The sequence below is a fragment of the Lontra canadensis genome, unplaced genomic scaffold (assembly GCF_010015895.1).
Source record: "Lontra canadensis isolate GAN:19392208 unplaced genomic scaffold, GSC_riverotter_1.0 scaffold44, whole genome shotgun sequence".
In the NCBI taxonomy this organism is placed as follows: domain Eukaryota; kingdom Metazoa; phylum Chordata; class Mammalia; order Carnivora; family Mustelidae; genus Lontra; species Lontra canadensis.
This window is the reverse complement of record NW_022631038.1, coordinates 8,217,503-8,239,660: the sequence shown is the minus strand read 5'-3', so window position 1 is coordinate 8,239,660 and position 22,158 is coordinate 8,217,503. Positions and strand designations below refer to the sequence as shown.

The following is a 22,158-nucleotide window of genomic DNA, read 5'->3' as shown; positions in this document are numbered from 1 at the left end:
CGGGCGACTCGGCCCGCCTCCCCCCCACCCCCCCGCGCCCCTCCCCCCGCGCCGGGGAGCCGCGCGGGTGCGCTCCGGCCAGCTGTGCGCCGCCGAGTGAGGCGCCAGCCCGTGGGTGCTGCCGGGGGCGGCGGCGCGGTGGGGGCGCCCGCAGCTGGCGGCGGCGCGGGCCCGGCGCTCGGCTCGCGGCGGGGGGCGGAGGTGAGGACCGGAACGAGGAGGGCGGGCGCTGCTCGCGGCGCCGGGCCGCGTTCCCCGTCCGCGGCCGCCCTGCCACCAGCCCGCGTCCCCGCCGGCGGGAGCTCGGGGAACCGGGCGGCGGCGCGGCTGTGGCGGCTGCTGGCTGGATGCGAGACCTGCGCGGACCCGGCGGCGGACGGCGGCTCTCGACTCCGGGAAGCCGATCGCGGAGGGAACGAGCCCGAACGCGCTGGCCATGGCCTCCAACTTTAACGACATAGTCAAGCAGGGATACGTGAAAATCCGCAGCAGGAAGCTGGGGGTGAGTTGCTCGCGTTCGGCGCGGCCGGCTGTGGTGGGGGGCGGGGGGCGGCGGGGAGAGGTGACCCGCGCGGGGACGGGGGCATAGAGGGACCCGGCCCGAAGAGCTGACAGCCCGCTTGTTGCTCGGCCGGTGTGGGGGCCCGCACCTGCCTCGGGGGGCTCTGCACACCGGGTCGAGGGTTCCGGGAGCGCCCGGGTCCCCATCCTCACGTGCACGGCGCTGGTGTGGACCAGACTGGGAAGTCGTGTAGACGAAAGGGACTGTCAGTTTTAAGATGAATTTGCCTCGGCGGGGCCTTATGTGTAGTGCAGCCCACAGCGCTCTGTTCTCAAAGTGTGCGCCTTCCCGGAGGCTCGCGCGGCGTGCAGGAGGTGCACGGACCCTCCTGTGTGTGCATCTAGAATCACCATTTTCTAGTCCCCGCTTCCCGAGCCCATTTCGAAATTCTCTTTCGATGCCCTACCCGCGCCGCGCGTCCCCGACTTTACTGCGCCCTGAGCAGTTGCCCAGTGGCAGGCTCCTTGGCCCTTCGCGCGCCCGGACAGGTGTACCTGCGCCCGTGTGCAGGCAGGTGTGTGCTAGCGTTCGCGACAGCAAAGTTTATGGAGACCTTGTCGTAGTTTTCTCGTGAAAGATGTTCCGCCTGACTTGGGAGAGGAACAGTGCAGACCCCCCGGGGGTTCAGAAGTTCTCTCGTGTCCAGACCGGGAGGTAAGAGGGACGCGCCGACGGTCTCCGAGGACCCGGTGTGGAGCCGAGAGGCGGGAGGGGCGGGGCGGGCGCCGAGCTGCCCGGGCTTGGCGGAGCCCAGGGAGCGTGGGCGCGACGCTCGGGGGTCGCGGCGGAGGCCGTGGGGCCCGCGCGCGCTGCGGGAGGTGGCCGACCCGGAACGACCTTGGCAGGCCGGACCAGAGCAGGAAGGGAAGCTCGGTGTTGGGGGGCGAAAGGGCCCCTTACCCGGATTCCCTGGGCTGTTTCTGTACCTCCCTGTTCTCAAAGTTCCAGTTCGGCGAAGCTCCGGAATCCTGGGGCAGAGCGGCCTTGAACGAGAACCTTGCCCGCGTTCTCTGCTGACTGGATGAATCCTCCAACTTGGAAAGAAAAGGAGCGAGAAGTTCGTTTATTTCCTCACTCAGAAAGGAAAAAAAGAAAAATAAGGCTAAATATATCTCTGGTAGCGCAGAACCCCCCAAAGAGGACGGATCACTACGCACCCAGAAGTCGCCTGGTCAGGAGTTGGTGGACGCAGGTGTGGGGGAGCGGGCGGGGGCAGGGGGAAAGGCAGGCTTGGCTTTTTGGGCTGCCCCTTCCGGGGTTCACTCTGAAGATGCAGACTGTACCCCGAGGAGACGGGAGACCCGTTCTCGAACTTGGGCAGCTCTGTGGGAGCGGGGAGTGCCAAACGCGGGGACCGCGCAGCCGCCCACCCCGCCGCCTGGCGCCTTCGTGCGCAGCTGCGCGCCCCGGCAGGGCCCGGGAGCGGCGCTCGCTGCAGCCCCTCGGCCGGGGTTGCCGGGGCTGCTCCTGCGCAGGCGGTTGCGCCTCGCTCCTCTCCAGCGAGATGAGGAAGAGCCGGCGTGTGAAACTGCGGGTGTCCCGGAGGCTGACGGCTTCTCTCCGCCGGGACGCACCGCTCCAATCTGTCACCCGCACCGGCCGAGCAAGAAAGAGCTGGAGGGGAGGAGCGTTTCGGGAACTTGACCTTTGAAGCCCTTTGCTCTCCCGCAGGGTGCTTGCTCGTCGTTCTCGCTCTTTCCGTCTTCTTGGAATCTCAATTGTGTCTGACTCCTCAAACGTTAGAAGCTGATGGATGATTCAGGCCCCCCGGGGAGAAGTGTATCTGCTTCCACAGAGTCCCTAAGTACGTGAGAATGAGTAAGGAGCGGAACCCTGAGAACCCTGCCCCTGGCCCCGGGGTCTGTAGGACTCCTCTCCCATTCCCAGCTTTCCAGGATTTCCTACAACAAAAACTGAATATGCCACCTAATTAAAATATAGGATCCAAGGAAAGAGCTTTCACTGCTTCTTGAGTAACCATGGTGTTAAGAGCCTTTGAAATATCCTCTTAAAATACCATTCCTCCTAAAGCTGTGTGCAAATACATTTGCAATCCCAAGTCCTCTTTCCATACTCACTGTTGAGAGATACGCCTTTGTAAAGGACACCCTTCAGAGAAAACAATAAAAATACGTTTATGTATAAATTAATTTTGTCTTCCATTTCTGCTTGAGAAAGGTGAACTTCAGAGTTTGGTGTTGAAATAGTTTTGTTTTGTTTTAATATTAAATCGAAATATTAAGTTAAATTAACCTTGATTATTTTGAAGAATATTATGTATTAAAAAACTTTAGACTTTCTATTCAGAATATTCTAGTATTCAGAAGGGTGACTTCATATGACACAACTTCGTCTACATGTTTCTGTGAACCTCAGTAAGTTAAGTGGGTCTCATAATATAGTGAAACTCTAAGCAGATAATGGGTGCCTTACACATGAAAATTCCTATCCCAAATCATAGAAACAGGATTTATCTAAATATTAAAATTTCATTTTCATAGTTAATAGTACATATTACTTCTTTTAGGAATCAGAACTATAGATTTTTCCAAATAAAATAATTTTAACTCAGAAGTTACATAATGATTCTCTTATGATATTTAAATATCAAAATAAAAATTCCAATGAAATATGCACAGCTATTTGATTTATGATGTACAGAACTCATGCTTTCAAAAATCAAATTTTATAATATTCTAAGGGGAAAAAAAAACCCTTGGCTTGAAGGCAGTGGCATCAGAGATTATTATGACATGAAAATATATTTTGAGGTAAAATGTTCTACTGTACCCTTTACTCCTCATAAGTTAGTGTTCCCTATTGTGCAGAAGGAGGGCAGAGAAGTGCTACTTGCCCCCTAGGCTGGGAGACAACCCTGATGCAGGTACTTCCACTTCGAAGTGGTTGAAAGAGTCCTTGCCATGTGTCTTCTTAGAGAATCTAGTGCTACCTGTTGAGGCCACTTCCCTAGCCAGTTATTTGGGTGAAGTAGTAAGTGTTAAACAATTTTTTAGAATGTTTGCTTTGAAACTTGTCTTGACTCATTAATCAGCCTATCTTCCACTCAGGAAAATAATTTTGAAAAAAATGGTATTATCCTGGATTTTACCCATGTCCTTTAAAAATATGTTTATTCGATAATTAAATTTTTATTTATTTATTTTTTTAATATTTTATTTATTAACTTGATAGAGATCACAGTAGGCAGAGAGGCAGGCGGAGTGAGAGGGAGAAACAAGCTCCCCACTGAGCGGAGAGCCTGATGCAGGGCTTGATCCCAGGACCTTGAGACCATGACCCGTGCTGAAGGCAGAGGCTTAACCCATTGAGCCACCCAGGTGCCCCTAATCATTAAGTTTTTAAAGGTATTAAGTCATTAAACATATAACGACATGACTCTTATAGTCATTTGTTCATAGTGTGTGTTGATTTTTCATTATAACATATCACTGTTTCTATGGATATATTGTTTTCCTTTTCATGATTTAAAAGCCCTTACAATAGTTCAATTCCTTTTGCTCTCTTAATGTTGCATGGTTAGTATTAAAATTCACAAGGTACCATGCTGGTCAGTATTTTGTGTCTAAGAAAAGGTTACTGAAAACACTAAATAAAAGAAAAAAAAGCAAAAACATTTTGGTCAAAATTGTTTATCTCTTAGCCTTTATTACCTGTTTCCTTCTGAACACTGATAGATTAAATTAAGTCAGCAAGGCATATACTATAAAATATCCAACCCATTCTTGGTTTGCAGATAAACTAGGAACTCAACCACGGAAACCATTAATACAACTTTACGCATGGCTTATTGACTCTATAATGTAGCAAAGGTAAATGCAGCCTTATGGAGGGAAATCATCATCCCTACCATTAAGTTCACTGTACACATTCACGGTACACATAGTTTGACGAATTCTGGACTCAGGCCTCACATCATTGTTTTCAAGGAATTCTGTTCAAATACATCAGTGTGAACAGTCACAGGCACATTGTGCACAGACAAATAGCATTTTACAGAAATTGTTTTCTATTTCTTTTTCAAGTCAGGTGAAGGATTTGTATTGCTTTGTGTGGGTATCAAAGAAATGTCTCAAGATACAGTTGGGCTTTGCATATTCAAAAAATGATCAATAATTATGGAGCATCTACTGTTTATCAGCTGGCACGCATGTATGTGTGTGTGTGTGTGTGTGTGTGTGTGAGAGAGAGAGAGAGAGAGAGACTGTGAATGTCCCACTGCAAGTGTCATGTTGTATTATCAGGGTTAGTAACAGTAAATACCTCCTACATCACTACTACTCATAGTACATTAGGCCAGTAATAGTCACGTTACCCCAACCTGGCTATAAGGGAAGCAGGGAAATGTAGAGGAACACATTTGGAGTGTGTGATGAGCCCCAATTTTATGAGCTGAACATCTATGCAGGATTTCCTCTTGCATAGTCTCCATTTGCTTCAGCAACTTACTATGGTTTCATCTACATCTTGTCCTCTCTCCCTCCTTTGTTTTTGTTTTTGTTTTTTCTCCATCCTTGATTAGAACCTTGAGACCCTTCCATCCCTGGCTTGATGATTATTGATCTTCTTTCTATAAATTCTTTGACTTTTCCTGTCCTTCCACAAAAAGTTTTCTTCTGATGATGAAAGAGAGTAGTTTTTCATGAAACATGTTTATGAAAATTTACCCCTTTACAGAAGTTCATTCATTAATATAAATGGGAATTTTCGTGTGTGCATTTGCATTTTTTTGGTTGGTTAGGCAATTAAAAATTCCTCTGGTTTCCCAAATATCTAGAAAGTATTTTATGAAGAGTAATTCTATCTTGTACGACATGCATTACCAATTTTCCAGGAAGTAGATGCATTAAATATATTTAAGATAAAATATGTAAATAACTTAATGATTTTGACCATTCAAAAGTTCAAAAGAACTCTCATGATCATTACTTCAGGTATGAATTCTCAGTCTATGGATTTAAGACATGGACATTGTATTAGGCATACTTAACCTTTTCTCTTTCTAGAATATTCTGTATCCTGGACATTGCTTTCTAAAAAGGATCATTATAGCCATGGTTATTATTTATCTCTTTCTCATTAAATATAGAATTTAGAATATATGAAAAGTCTAATTATTTTAGCTATTTTTATTTTTGATTTTTATTTGTGGTGAGTGTAATTATGAGTTTAATACTGTATACATTCCACTTAATTTCTTTATCTCTGTCTGTATCTATTTATCTATCTATATATCTCTCCAAGAATTACTGGATCTTAGAATTTTAGAGTTGAAAAAAGTCTTGTATATGTTCTGAAGAATCCCTATATATTAATTTGTTTGCAGTTGTGTGTGTGTGCACGTGACGTTTCAGGTATTTTCAGAAATTAGTGAGTTTTTTTGTCTTTTTAAAAAGTCCTTATGCGTGCATATGGGCATGCCTGATGTTCTTTGAACTTTCGAGACTTAGAGCCAAAAACAAGGAAAAATAAAAGTAAGCCTAACTGTAAAAATACTTTGCTGGATTTTGATATTAAATAATTATGTCTATACACTACCTGGGGCAAGCCGTTAAATCAGGAGTGAGATATAAAAGTTCACATCTCAGTTTTTATCTTAATGTATTTACACATGACTGCTGGCAAGGTGAATCTCAAAAGATGGCATTTCTTCAGATAACAAAGATTATACTCAGTACTCAGGGAAATCTTTTAAATGACCAAAATAAACTGTGAGTAATTTATAAGTGGGTAATCATACAGTGGTCAAATATTTGCAAGATTTTCATTGCCAGTTTCCTTAAATGCCTTTCAAAAGTGCTCAGTAATGGTTGATATTTAGGATCAGTCTAAAATAACACACAAAAATAGTTTAATCTGAAGCCCAAGTCTTTGAAATAGATGTGACCCATTTTTGTTGAAGTATTTTCGTTGTAATATTTTGTTCTGTTTGGATCATAATAACCCATGTAAATAATATTGACTAGGACTAAATAAGTATTCTTGTCTTTGGTCTGTTTCTGTTTACATCCTCTTCATTTTAGAGACTATGCAAAGATAAAAGGCAAGCAATAGAAACAAAATAAAAATTACCTGTTTTCCCGCCACCTACTGATCTTTTCTGGATTTCATAACTTTTGAAGTTTTAGCTTTAAGGAAAAAATAATTTCTATCCAATGGGACAAACTAGTTAAAAGAGAAAATACTCTGATTCCTTTACTTCAGTGTTACTGCTTTTGTCTCATGGGACTCACAGTATTTTCTTTTATTCTTCAAGCTCTGGTAACTTTGACCAAAGAGCTCAAGAATATAGGTAGAGAGCATTTTCACTAACGTTCTGCATAGGTCTCCATTAGTTCTATTTTACAACACAGAGCAGGATTATCCTTTGAGTACTTCCTTTTCATATTATAACACTATTCCTCAATGAGACTAGTACACCTGTCAGTCGAATTGAATGAATAAGAAATGATATATTGTTATTAGTGGAGAACAGGAACTCATGTACTAAAGAAATATTCTCATGTTGTTTGAAATAAATGGTGGTTGTGATATTTGGAACATGCACAAAATATTTCTCCCGTTATTGTACTAAATTCATTGTAAAAGCTTGGCTAATATTTTGGCTTAACAGTAAAATGATTGAGAGGACGAACACTTTCAAGTTGATTTGAGGCTTCATAATAGTAACATAATCATTTTGCATTTTGCTGTATTGTTTTACGGCTTATAAAGAATTTCCACATATATTAGCTTACATAATTTTCCCAGCATGCTTTTGAAAGTATATTTAATTTTACCCTCATTTAATTTAACTTTTTATACATAAACGCAAATCCAAAGGAAGTAAAGTGAATCCGCCAGAGTTAGCGACAGACTGGGTTTGTCTGTGGACGTGTATACTCAAATCTAGGTATCCTAACTTCAGGTGCAGTGTCATATCTACAATGCAACAGCTTCCACTTTGTAGTACATGTAGACAAGCAATGACACAGCTATGTGTACTGTTCAAAGTAAATGTGTTTTCTTCAGTTGGTTGCCTGGTGTAAAGCTAATATTATCACTCACTTGACTGGACTCTAAGTTATTTACATTGCAGACGGAAGTGCTACCGGCAGGTGGGAGGTGGTGGAAATGGCTGAAGGTGGTGGAAATGGCTGAAGGCGATGGAAAGACAGACTTCCAGTTGTAAGCTAAGTAAGTTCTGGAAATGCAGTGTCAAGCATGGTGACTGTAGCTGACAATACAGTTTTGTATTTTTTAAAGTTCCTAGGAGAGTAGATTTTAAAAGTTCTCACGAGAAAAAAAGTTGTAACTAGGTGAGGAGATGGATGTGAACTAAACTTACACATTTCACAATGTGTACATACATCAAATCATTGTATTGTACACTGTAAACTTACACGATGTAAGGTATCAATTACATCTCAATAAAACTGGAAAAAAATGCTATTTAGTGAGAGGATTTATGCCACGGTAAGGAGATACTATGCGGATATTTTTCCAGGCCACTTTGAATGGACGTGATTTCATTTTCACTGTACCATCGAAAAACTGGCTAATTCCTGCTTTTGAGTATAGGGAACTGGCTCCAAAATGCAGCTGATAGTGTCTGTGTAGACTTTAAAATGTTTTTAGAAAGATTTAAATCCCTTATTCTAGCATGACCTCTGTTTATGAAAAAGGATCTTTCAAGATAATTACGTAAAAGATTATGTTTAAATTAACTTAATGAAAGATGAGTTCATTTAAAAAAGCATGATTTAAAAATATACATTTTTACTGGGATCTGGAAAATCAAAAGATGTTATGTAGTGATGTAGTCATGCAGCACATAGTGTGACATTGTTACCCAAATCCAGACACACTGGGTAGTGCTGAACCATACCATGACCTCTGCCTAGGAGACTTGGTTGTTTATTTGTTGTGCTGCTTGCTACTTTTAAGGGGAAAGAATTGAAACAGATATATTTAAATGATGTTCTCTTTCTTTTTCAGTTCTCTTATTTAAAAAAAAGTCTATATGCCATTTTGTTACTTAACGTGTAGATATTTATATAAGATATATTACCTGAATAAACATGTACAGTTATTTTTCTTCTCATGATTTTTTCCTTGTAAACATGAAATCAGTTTTCTCTGACCATTCAGAATTCTTTAAAATATGTATGTATGTCTGTTTATGTGTGTGTGTGCGTGTACATACACAGATACATGATACACATACATGTGTTATATATTAAATATAATGGTATATATTTCCAAATGACATGTAAGTCCTTACACACACACTGAATTATATACAAATATAATAGGAAGGTTAACAGGAGAAGAAAATGTTCATAAAATGTCTTAATGGCATATAAGCTAAGTTTTTATTATATAAATTCACATGTTCACATTATTCTTAGTTTGGATAAAAATTTGATATTAGCTGAAGTTGAAATTTAGCATATCTTTCAAAAACTATGTCTTTTAAAGGTTCTCAACCAGTACGAGAAAATTCTATATCTCTGTTTGCATAACCCTAGTGAAGTTTCTAACATACTATTCAAGAAAAAGAATGAAAACATACTTCTTACATATTTGAACTTGCTTTGGAAAGAATGACTTCTCATTTAACTTACGAGGAAGTAGAGGAGTGTGTCTCCCTGAATGTTTTAAGGACCCGGGGGCTGTGCTGTAGAAAGCACCCATGTCTTCATTTTCCTGGTGCTTTTATAGACTTCATTACACTTGGGAATCTGTTAAGACTTCTAAACAAAGGCACGTCTAGTGCCAAACCATGCTGTTGAGTTTAACTGGAAGCTACCAAATTATGTATATGTGTGAAATGTGTTTTTCTGTACATTTAAAATAACAGCTATTTAAAACTCTGATGGCTGCTTAACACACGTACCGTTGCTTTCTGATATTTTACGTGATTATCTAAATTACTCAGACCTCTGTTTAAAGAAAGTGAGCCTCAGTTATGACCTCATGTTGGAGTTACTTCGAGAGCTTGTGCCTATCCTCACTGATTTGTCTGGCTGGGTTGTGAGCATGGATATGCTTCTGAAGTCCCCCCAGGGATTTTTACTGTGGTGCTGTGGCTGATAATCATTGTCATACAGTGAGGGTTTGGGGAGAAATAAGGAAAATGTGAGATCTGTTAGAACACTGTAAACTACTAAAAACAACATTATTAGTGCTGAGACTCAGGAATTGGCATTCCCGAAATAGAGAGTTATGCAATAAATCAGTCACACAATGCTAATTACTGACAGTCTGTGAGCCTTTATAATGTGAATACAAAAATGATGAAGCAGAGGTATCTTCAAGGGACAGAAATTCACTTCTGAAACAATGTGGTGGACATAACTCAGAATTTTCTAAGGACTCTGGATCATTCTTCCTGTCAGTAGTCGTGATGCCCAGCGTCCGCGGGATGCCATCAATATGGCTCCTCACAAAAGACTTCCTTCTACTTTGTGTATTCTCATCTAAGTGATTACAAAACCATGGCTGTTTAAATTGTACTTCATTTAAAACTCGGTAAGTTCTGAATGATGCTGTAATGGTTTCCTTATTGGAGAGTCAATGAGTCAATGCTTCAGACTTTATTAAAGGAAAAACCCTGTACCTTGGAGTCCCTTTTGTATTCTTCGTAGGTCTGGGTTTATGGCTCTGCAAGGCAGCCCCGGCTGTGTAGCACTCCTGTTGTCTCCCAGGTTTCTTTTGTTCTGCCTTTTGTTCTTTGTCTCCGAATTGAGGAGACAGAACGTGAGTGGATGGGTGTGGAGAGAGAATTGGGACAATATTTGGCAAATACCTACTGAGTACACTCAGACAGTGTGTGCTTTGTGGTTTGCATGGAAAGTAACCCCAAGCTGAGAAATCGTGAATAAAGAAGGCTTTGTTGTGAGTTCCGTGCAGAAGAAATAGCATACCTAATTAATAATATGTGTCTAGATGGGTGAGGGGTATTGAGGTAAAGGCCCAGAATAAAGGGTTTACAATGTTCTAAGAACCCAAGAAGTTACTGATGCATTTTATAAGAAGGGTTAATGTTCATTCTCCACTTTGCAACATCCCTGACTGTAAAATCCATTGTGGTGAAGTAGTATTTAGGCAAGAGGACCAATCAATGGTGAGCTTTAGCATCCTAGAAAGGCCTGTTTTACTTCTAGAGGCCAGCCATGACTGAGAATCACTGACATAGAAGGTTGGTTTTCTTTTTTTCCTAGCACTGCAAAGAAGGGAGTTTCTAACTGTCATTGTTTGCATTGAGAAGTTAGCTGTCAATAAGACAGTAAGTCACCTTTGGAAAATCATCAGACTTTCCCCCTCTGCCTACATTTAATGCCCTCATTTTCTGGTTTTCAGGAATTTTTCTATGTTATTTGTAAATGTAATTTTAATTCTGTTTATTATTCTCGGGTTTACAGTGCTTCTGGGTTTATGGCTTGATATGGCTCTTCAGCTGAGAAAAGTTATTTGTTATTTCCCTCCTGTCATGTCAGTCCTGTCCATTCTTTTCTCTCCTTCCTTATTCATATGGTAAATCATTTATACCGTATTTTCTGTGCTTCTATGCTTTTTTAGTTTTCATTCTTTTGTCACTTGAAGCTTCAGGATATTTTCTTCAGGTCTGTCTTCCACTTCACTAATTTCCTACTCAGCTGAGAATAACCCATTAAATTTATTCATTCTACTCTGTTTAAGTTATTTTTTCAGGTCTACAATTTTCAGTCGATTCTGTTCTTTAGACTGTCGTGTAGAAATAAATTCTCAGTTTTGTCTTTGGTAGGCTTCAATACATTCAAGTAGATGATGTTCGCATTTGTGCAGCGTTTCCAATTGTCAACACGCAGGCTTCCCTGAGTTACCTAGTACACTGCTAACCGGAATGGAACATTCTCAGCTGGTTGAATTTTATAGTGATTTCTGTGTAGGGGAACAGAGGCCCTGTGGTCCTTCAGAAATCCACTAAGAGCCAAGAGAGTTGGCTATAGCTCTGCTTAGTGGTGAGCCACTCTTCCTGTGGTAATTTTGTCTCTGGATATTTTCAGACAAGTTATTTATCTGTGTAGGAGAACTAGAGTTCTAGTGAAATAAAAAAAAAAAAAGAAGATATTTGAGTGATAGGACTAAACATGGCTGGCGCAGGTAGTGTGTGCGTGTGCGTGTGTGTGTGTAAAAACCTGCCTCTGCATAAAAATGAGGGGGCAGTGAGTCAAGAAGCAGTTAGAAGCCTGCTACAGTGTTTGACTTCATGCACAAGGCCAAATATTTCTGTCCCTTTCAGCAGTAGTTTTTAATACTGGACACATATTCCAATCACAGGAGATGGTTTTTGAGGTTTTTGCGTGTTTGTTTGTTTGTTTGTTTGTTTTTCCAAAGACGCAGTCTGCTTCCAGAGATTCTTACTGAGTTGCTCTCCGGGCAACAGAATTGTTTGCTAGTTGTGTTCGTTTCATTTGGTATTAATCTACCCAAGCGATTCTACAATAAATAACATGCTTTTCACCAGAAAAGAATTCAGAACAAGTTGCTTATCACTATAGATTACCACAGAACCTTACTGAACTGGAATAAATTGGCATAGTGCGCCTCTGTAAGTAGTCGAATGAATTGACAACATGAATTAGATGTTCATCATTTAGTTTTTCAGCCAGCATTTCGGTCTTTTTCCATGTATTTGGAGAGCACCCCACCAACATTGATATTTTGGATGTTGAAGATAAGAAATAATACTGCACATTATAGAAGATGAAGATGAAATTCCAAAAATATCTTTTGCTGCTAGGACAGGGAGTGAGAAATGAGCGAGGTGTGACCAATTACATGACCGGATGTTGAGTTAGTGATAAAAAGGGCAGCCCAGGATAGGAATCTTCTCAGGGCACAACAGAGTAATTGTTTCTACTGGATTGATTTATTGATGCAAAAGTATAAGCAAGGTAAACTGTTGTACCTACTGTCCAAAGCTAATAGCCTCGTCAAGAAACTTAAAGATTTAAGAGATCACTTATGGTTGTTCAGGCTTGAACCTGGTTGTCCAGCCCTCTACTTCTAATTTGAAGTAATGAAACACTTAATGTATTTCCTTCTATCTAAATCAGCCAGTGTCAACTTCTATTACAACTGATAGCAACTAATACTTCTGACAGATAAAATGGCATTATTGGAAGTCACCCAATTAAATTTTAGAATCACTAAAGTAATTTATTTTTAATGTAGTGCCTATGAAATGCCTTTCCTTACCAAAGTGTAAACACTAGAATTCATTTTCTTTTGTAGTCACTGCCCGTTTGGACATCTAGCCCACCATTCATGAATTACGCTGTTCAGTCATGGAGAAGTGTAGGAGCTTTGATGAGAGCATACATTCACACCATATAATTAAGAGAATGTTTGTTTTAAAAGAGGGAACCACACAAACATACCCAGTGAATTTTTGACAGAAGTGCAAAAGCAAATCAGTGAAGGAAGGGTAACCTTTTCAACAAATGTTGCTGAAGCAATTGGACATCCCTGGGCAAAGTAAACGAGCCTCAACATAAACCTTACACCTGATAACTCAAAATAGTTCAGGAGCTTAGGGTATAAAGTAAAACTATAAACTTTGTGACAAAATGCAAAAGAAGATCTTTGGAAACTGGATCTGGATCAAAGAGTTCTTAGACTTGACATCAAAAGCATAAACCATAAAAGGAAAAATCGATCAATTAACCTCATCAAAATAAAAAATGTTTGCTCTGTGAAAAAGCCCATGGAGAGGATGAAAAAAAAAGTTACCAAAGACTGGGAGAAAATATTCATAAACTACGTATCTCTAAAAAAGAACAAGTATAGAAACTCTTAAAACTCTATGGTAAAAATTAAAAAGCAACAACAATTCAATTCGAAAATGGGCAAAAGACATGAACTGACACTTCACAAAAGTTGCTGTGCAGATGGCAAATAAGCAGAGGAACAGATGTTCAGTATTATTAGCCATTAGAGAGATGCAGATTAAAACCACCATGAGCTATCAATACACACCTACTGGAAAGGCTAAAATAAAAACCAGTGACAACCCCAAATGCTGGCAAGAAGGCAGAGAAACTGGATTCCTTGTACAGCACTGTGGGAATGAGGTGAGGGTTCTGATACTCTGGAAAACAATTTGGCAGTTTCTTAAACCACCGTTCTACAGCCCGTCAGCTGCAGTCTTGGACATCTGTCCCGGAGACGTGAGAACTTTCTGTTCACGCACAGATACACAGCTCTGGTGGAAACACCCCCAAACTGAAAACAAACCAGATATTCATCACTGGGTGAGGCCGAGTAAACGGTAGCATATGCGGATCCCGGGATGCTAAGGGATCAAAAGGACTAAACTATTAACTCGAACAACAGTGAGTTTCCAGATTATGTTGAGTGTGTGAAGAAAAAAAAAAAAAATTCCCAAAGGTTATAAACATGTGATTTCCTTTATGTAGTATTTTTGAGACATGAACTTGTGGAAGCGAAGAACAGGTTCGTAGCAGCCGGAGGGTATGGACAGGGAGGCCGGAGTGGGCTCCTGTGCGACTGTGCTGATTACAGGGCAGCGAGAGGCTTCCCTGCGGAGCTGGAAACGTCCTGTATCTCGACTGTGTTCCTGTGGAGATCCCGCCTGTAATAGCGGATTAGAGTTTTATCAGATGTTCCCATAGGGGAAAACGGAGTCACGGCTGTGCGGGGTCACTGTGTGTTACTTCTTATAGCTGCATGTGCAACTACAAGGATCTCAGAATAAAAAGGTGTAGTAATTAAAAAATGTAAGAGACGCCTCGAAATGTAGCCCTATTTTACAAGCAGGATAAGGACCTTTTGGGCCCCGTTATCACAGGAGTAGTTTATAAAAATGGCAAGAGCACCGTCTTTACCATCCATCAGCCTGGGTTTAATGACTGACTCTGCCAGTCAGAGTCGTGTGACCTGTGGGAAACGTCAAATACCCTCGAGCCTCACTTTGCTTAATTGCCAAATGGGTTGTAAGACCTCATTGTGTTTTGTAACATTACGTAGATAATATTTCCCAAGATCTAAAACAGTGCTTGGTTGAGGATCTACAAAACCTTCAAGATGGCTTTTAAACCAATACCACAGACTTCTTAGGACAGCTCCTTGGAAGGGGACACACATCCCTGCAGCTCTTCTGGACTGGGGTTCCCTGAGCAAAGACAGCTTAACGTGAGTAATGCTGCAGTGAACGAGGGAGCACAGGTATCTCTATGAGATCCTGATTTTAATTTAATTTAATTTACTGTCATCTATATCCAGAAAGAAGGATTGCTGGATCATACAGTATTTCTATTTTTAATTTCTTGAGGAACCTCCATATTGTTTCCCATCGTGACTGCATCAACTTGTATTTCCAGCCGACAGTGCCGAAGGCTTTCTTTTACCCCACATGTATGCCAGTCCTGGTTATCTTGTCTTTTTGATGAGAGCCATTTAACAGGTATGAAGTGTGAGGTGGTATCTCATCGTAGTTTTGATTTGCATTTCCACGATGATTCAAAGACCTTTTTGTGTACCTTTTGCCGTTTGTATGTCTTTTTTAGAAAACTGTTTAAGTTCTCTGCCCATTTTTTTTTTTTAACTGTGTGGTTAGTTTTTTTTTTCTATTGAGTTGTATGAATTCTTGATGTATTTTGGATATTAACCCCTTATTAGATGTATGTTTCACAAGTATTTTCTCCAGCTCTACAGGTTGCCTTTTGCTTTTTGTTGGTTTCTTATGCTGTGCAGAAGCTTTAGTTTGACATAGTCTTCCTCTCTCTTTGAATCGTGAAGAATATCAATGTTGATCATTTTGCAGCTGCAATTTAGTGTTCTCTGGGAAATGAGGTTTATATAAGCTACATTTGCCCACAGGACACCTTAATTACTAGGAGCCAAGTGGCTTGAACACTCCATTGACTCCAGAAACAAACAGCAGTGCAAAACCTTCTCTGCCTTTGATTTTGAGCTCTAAATGGAGCCACCTTGTCCAAATTTTAAAAAACATCATTACTTAGAAGGAGATAACATTCAGCAATATTTCAGTGAAATTTCATTTTGTGTCTTCTGAAAAGGATCACTTGGCTCCGTTCCCATCCAAAAAGTGTCATTAGCCGTTTTGATGCTCAAGGTGATACCGGGGTACAGCTCCTTTGGAAATGGCAACAAAACTGTCCAGAGTGTAAAGTAAATAAAGTTCCAAATGAAGCATCTAAGAAGAAGTTTCAGATTTTATGCTTTCTGCTGATAAGTTAATTTCAATAACTGAATAGAACGTGAAGGGAGAGGAGTAAAATGACTTTATAAAAGGTAAGTTTAACAACACCTGAAGTATTTGGACATCCATGAATCATCTAGGATTCAGAATCAGTGATGAAAGAAATAATTCCTTTCCGGGGCACCTGGGTGGCTCCATCGTTAAGCATCTGCCCTTGGTCCAGGTCATGATCCTGGGGTCTTGGGATCGAGCCCTGCAGAGGGCTCCCTGGTCAGTGGGAAATCTGCTTCTCCTTCTCCCACCACCCCCGCTTGTGTTCCCTCTCTCCCTGTCTCTGTCTCTGGCAAATAAACAAACAAACAAACAAAATCTTAAAAAAAAAAAAAAAGTAAAAGAAATAATTCCTCTGCTTTTCACTTTGAATCTGCAACATACTTGGCAATTTTTTCAATTAAAAATACCAAGGATATATTTATATATAATATGTATTAACTAAGGATAGATTAATAAGAAATTTCTCAAGGAGGAAGTGGTAAAAAGAGCCAAAAGAAAAATTGGTTTGTGCCATACATCGGGGATACAATGATAAATAAATCCCTGTGCCAGACTAGTTCAGCCTGGCAAGAAAGAGGGCAGCCAATAAGTCTTAGCTAAATTGTTGAATGAGTTCACATTCAGAACTGTGCTGCCATGGTTCTGATTGGCATGTACAGGACTATGGGCAGTGCCTTCCTAAGCACTTGTAATTCCCCTCTCTGTAATTAACTTTAGCAACCAATCGAATTGCAATACGAAGGCTGTAATTGGAAATATATCACCCAAAAGATGTCTTTATGCTATTCAGTGCCTCATTTTTACAAAATATATTTAACTTCCCTGAAAATATTTTCTGAAAATTCTTTGGTAAAGCACTAAAATTTAGTTTCCTCTTAAGGAAGAATCCACATAACAACAACAACAATAGCAACAAAAAATCCCAAAGTACATTAGTTTTTTGGAGAAAATAAGTTTTGGTGTAAAGGTTACCAAAATTTAAAAAACAAAAAATAAAGCTCTACGACATTATCTTTAAATGGATTTCTCATATTGTCATGTTATATTTCATTTGCCATTTTGACTCTTTTTTCTGTATATATTTATTTTTAATACTGGTTGTGAACTTTTGAAGAGTGCACAATTAGGACCCGTGGTAACTGTTTTCCAGGTTCCATGATGAATCCTACCAACAACTTGTGTTTTATAGTATTTTACAGTTTAAAACTGTGTTTACATGTAATTCTCCATTGAAGGAGCACACTTCTCAGTGTGCGGGGCACATGCCATCTTCACTCTATATAGGAAGGCTGTGATATAAAGGACTGTAGGGGGGGGCGCCTGGGTGGCTCAGTGGGTTAAGCTTCTGCCTTCAGCTTCGGTCATGGTCTCAGGGTCCTCGGATCGAGCCTTGAATTGGGCTCTCTGCTCAGCGGGGAGCCTGCTTCCCTCTCTCTCTGCCTACTTATGATCTCTGTCTAGCAAATAAATAAATAAAATCTTTAAAGGGCTGTGGGATAACACAGCCTAAGTCTGCAAGCTCAGTTCTTCCAAACAGTTGTCTAGTGCCTTCTCAGACTACCTGTTCGAACATGGCAATGTATTCCTCTGGTATGGCACCCCTGACCAGGACATGTTATACTTTTTCTTAATAACCGTAATAATTATGAAGCTCCTATTCTCCCTGTTTAATATCTCTGTTCCAATGCTTAGTTTCTGCTGAGTGTTGCAATTCCTAATCCCAGAGGTAATGCGTGAATGGTTCTTAGAACTCTTTATCACTTTCCCCGTGATGTGTGCAATCTGCCAGCCTTGAAACCTTAAGATATATGCATGACTTTACATGCTGTTGAGAATTAAGAGATTTTCTCACCTGCCTTTTTTCTTTTAACATAAAGAAACATTGTAGAAGTCGTCCTAAATGCAAAAGGACACACGCTCTGTAATGGGTTTTCTTCCATCTCATTGATGTTGATTTTTATGACGTGTGATTTTGTGACCTACAGGGAGTTGATGGATTCCCCACTTTCACCTACAATTACATTGTTTTTGTCTCTGAAACTACTCTGCACAGACCTCTGCCTCAGGAAAACCAAGGACTTCAGATGATTAACGTGATTTAAACCTCATCTCAAGGGTTCCAAGCTCTGAGCATCTGTACAATATAGTGGAGAGAACCACCTTTGGTTGAGTCCATTGACTTTCCAGCTCTGTACCTCATCTAAAAGTTGACCATTAGGTGCCAAAAGACTATCTCATAGGATTATTGTAAGCTGTAAATAAGATGAAATATGTCACCTGGCTGGCATATGGTAGACCCCACACTCTTTTACCTATTGGCACTGGTATTTCTAAATCACAAGCACTGATTTGATTTGCCAAATTAAGGAGTATCATCATTTTTGATTATTTTATATTTAACATCAGCTCCTGGGGACACTTCTCTCTTCCTTGGGCAAAACACTTCTCTGGATTTTATTTTTGATACAAAGTGAGGAGGCATGTTAGGGCTTTAATCCAGAGCAATGACGTGATTAAAGGTGTTTTAGACATATTCTCCTGCACAGTGACCTGCGTGGATTCATGCCAGTGAAGGCACGGGGACCAGTGTGGAGGTTGCTGGGGGGATCATGGTTGGGCATACCTGCACTGGGGCTGCCCTGCTTCCTCACTTCCAGTGCTGGGCCTTCTGGTCTTTTGCCTGACTAGCTCTACTCTGACATTCGAAAAAAAAAATTTTTTTTAAGATTGATTTATTTATTTTTTAAAGAGTGGGGAGAGGCAGAGGAGGAGGGAGAGAATCTCTAGCAGACTCCCTGCGGAGCATGGAGCCTGATGCCAACCCTGAGACCATGACTTGAGCCCAAACCAAGAGTCCACCACTCAACCGACTGGGCACCTCATCATTCAAAAAAAGTTTTAAATGTTACTTCAGTTTGTGTCAACTACCAGAAGAGCAGATGGGAAGCCTTCCTTCTAGACCTTCCATTATATATATTTTAGCAATTCCCAGCCCTATTGCACATCCTCTGCTCCTAATATCTGCTGTTGTATCTGTGAGGAAGGCAAGGGATCCCTGCGCCAGTGCCGCCCTCTACATTTCCTGTGCTGACTCTTTCCTTGGCTTCCCTTCGACCTCATGCCCTCCCAGTGCCCACCATTGCAAGAATTCTCTCAGTGGTCTGTTTTTAAAATCCATCTTCTTTCCCTTAGAATTGTTAGTCCTGAACAGTACAGTTTTATCTTCACGTTTCATAAGACTTCTCTAAAGTAGATATTTTAAACTTTAATCCCACTTCCAATCTCCAGATTTACATGCCCCAATTTAAAAAAAAAAAAAAAAATATATATATATATATATATATATATATATATATATTTTAGAGAGAGAGGAGAGAGCACAGGAGCAAGCATGCATGTGAGCTGGGAAAGGCAGAGGAGAGGGAGAGAGGCAGACTCCCCGCTGAGTGTGGAGCTCAATGAGGGGCTGGATCTCAGGACCCTGAAATCATGTCCTGAGCAGAGATCAAGAGTTAGGGGCATCTGGGTGGCTCATTCGGTTAAGCAGCTGCCTTCGGCTCAGGTCATGATCCCACAGTCCTGGGATCAAACCCTACATCGGGCTCTCTCCTCAGCGGGAAGCCTGCTTCTCCCTCTCCCACTGCCCTGCTTGTATTCCCTCTCTCACTGTCTCTCTCTCTGTTAAATAAATAAAAAATAAAAGAAAAAAAGAAAGAAAAAAAGAAAGAAGAAAGAAATCAAGAGTTAGATGCTTAACTAACTGAGCCACCAAGGTGTCCCTGCATGCCCAAATTTTTATAACTCATTTCCTGCTTGATATCTGTAGCACACCCCAAACCAATGAGTCTATGTAGAATGTACCGTTTTCCTCCCAAAACAGCCACTTTGCCACATATAAACATATTTAAGTAGATATTTCTATTAGCACTGCTGCTTTTTGAAAATAATTCAGTATCAGATCTGAGAACCAATACTGGCTCCTCCCCGTCTCTGATTTCCTGCAAACAACCAAATGTCTTGTCTTACTGGTGCTGCCTAAGAACGTCTGCCGTCTGTGGTCTCTTTCAGTTGAAATTCTGCTTCTGTAACTATTCTAAAGTATTGGTGAGACTTTCCAATGGTTCTTTTTACTGCCTGCTCAATTATCCTCGTAGTCCCGCCACACTGATTTTCTGAATTTCAGTTTGAAACATATAATTCCCCTTCTTAAATTTTCCCAGGGCTTTTCATTACCTACAGTAATAATTAATTTTAAACTTGCAATTCAAAGCTATCCACAATACCTACCATTGTTTCATTTAGGTATTTTTTTATTTTGTAGTATTTCAAGCGTACTGAAAATTATATAGTATCATGTTACAAATCATATATGGACTACGCATATTTTACCAACGTTATCATAGTAATTTTTCTTTCTGCTTTAAATTTTTTAAGATAGGATAATGTTGAGAGTTGAAGACCCATTTAAACCTCTTGACATTAAAACACTCAACAGTCCTATTCAGTAATTAACCATGTTGCTACATAGATCTAGCTTGTTCATTTCAATGGTTGTATTGTTTTCTATTGCATAAATAGGCTTCTCTTCTTCTGTTAATGGGCACTTATGAGGTGTTTCTGGTTTTGCTATCATAAACCGTGCTTCAGCAAATACATACATACATTCTCCTTGATCACGTGTATCCAGGTTTCCCTAGGGTTTGTAAATAGGAGTAGAGTTGCTGCTTTTTGACATGTACAACTTCCCTTTACTAGATGTTTTCAGATTGCTCACAATAAATTGTTTAAATCCATATGCCTGGAACAATGAAACAAGAGAACTTTTCTCACATCTTCAGCAGCACTTGATACTGCCGTATTTCCTTAAATTATGAAATATTTCAAGCATGCAGAGAATATATGCACTTTCTTTAAAAACAACATTTTGCAGTATTTTCTCCAGATTTTTAGAAAAGAAATAAAATGAAGTTGAAGCTTTTGTGTATCCTAAACACTAACTTCAGACATCAACTTATCTCTATTATTCTATGCATTTTCCCCCGAGTTTATTACATATTTACATTTAAATAATATTTACTGTTGCTTTGCTGTTTCAACTTTATATAATTCGAATCATGTACTTTGCTGGGAGCCTGGTTGGCTTGGTCGGTTAAGCGTCTGCCCTCGGCTCAGGTTGTGATCCTGGGATCAAGCTCCCTGCCCAGCTCCCTGCTCCGTGGGGAGCCTGCCTCTCCCTCTCCCTCTGCTTGCTGCTCCCCCTGCTTGTGTGCGCTCTCTCTCTCTCTCTCTATTGTCAAAAAAATAAAATCTTACCAAAAAAAAAAATCATACACTTTGTGACTTCCTGGAACGTACTTGTTTTTGCTCAAGATTGTTTTTGAGATTTAAGCATTTTGGTAGAGTTCCAGTTTATGGATTTGACTTCTCTATGTGATTATTTTGTAGAAATACTCCACAGTTTGTATTTCCTAATACATATGTACAAGAGGTTTCTTGGTTGGTGTGTTTGTTTAGGTTACATGCTTAGAGGTATTTGCTGGGCATAGGTTGGCACATACTTACTAGATACTGGCCAAGTTGTTTCCGGATGGTGTATCCAAATGCACCCTCCACTGAATTCCAGCAGCTTTTTCCTCTGCTTCCTCTCCAACACCTGATATTTTCAGGTGAGACTTCTTTCTCCTTTGGGTAAATGGGTGTTTAAGTTATATTTCTCTGCAGTTTGAACACATTTTAATATGTTTATTGACCAGCTAATTTTCCTGGTTTGTGAATTTTCTCTTCAGTTCCACTGATCATTTTTTTATGTAATATATCTTCTTAATCATTTATAGGAGTTCCATCTATACTTTGAATACTACTCATTTGTAATTATAAATCATACAACTATCTTCCCTCGTGCTATGATTCTCCTTTAAATTTGTTTATGGTCTCCTGTGTCTTACTGACATTTTAAATTTTAATGAAATCAAACTCATTTCTTTTATGGCTTGTACTTTTTTTTGTCTTATTTAAGAAGTCACTCCATACTATAACATAAAACTGCTGTTTTCTATTTTATTATATTGTTTTCATGTATTTCTATATATGCTTAGATCTTTAATCAACCTGTAATTAATCCTTATTTTAAGATTTAAGTTTGGAATCTTAGTTTCTACATGGATACCCAACTTTCAGCTCCATTTAGTAAATATTCTTATCCATGAGCTTGTTAAAGTCAGCTTTTCAGATTTCATGTACGTGGTTCCAATATTTTGTTATATTTACTCTCATATTTTAACATTTTGGCTGTGTTTTTTTTTTTTTAAATGAA

At 40.3% G+C, this 22,158-nt stretch overlaps 1 protein-coding gene across 1 annotated transcript in view; it reads left to right on the top strand.

The window, feature by feature from the left end:
• Positions 1-235: 235 nt before the first annotated feature.
• DOK6 (docking protein 6) overlaps positions 236-22,158 on the top strand; it is a 367,977-nt gene continuing 346,054 nt past the window's right edge. Inside the window, exon 1 of the mRNA XM_032872255.1 lies at positions 236-502. Coding sequence (XP_032728146.1) covers positions 437-502 — 66 coding nt within the window. The 5' untranslated portion in view covers positions 236-436. The remainder of the gene's footprint in view (positions 503-22,158) is intronic.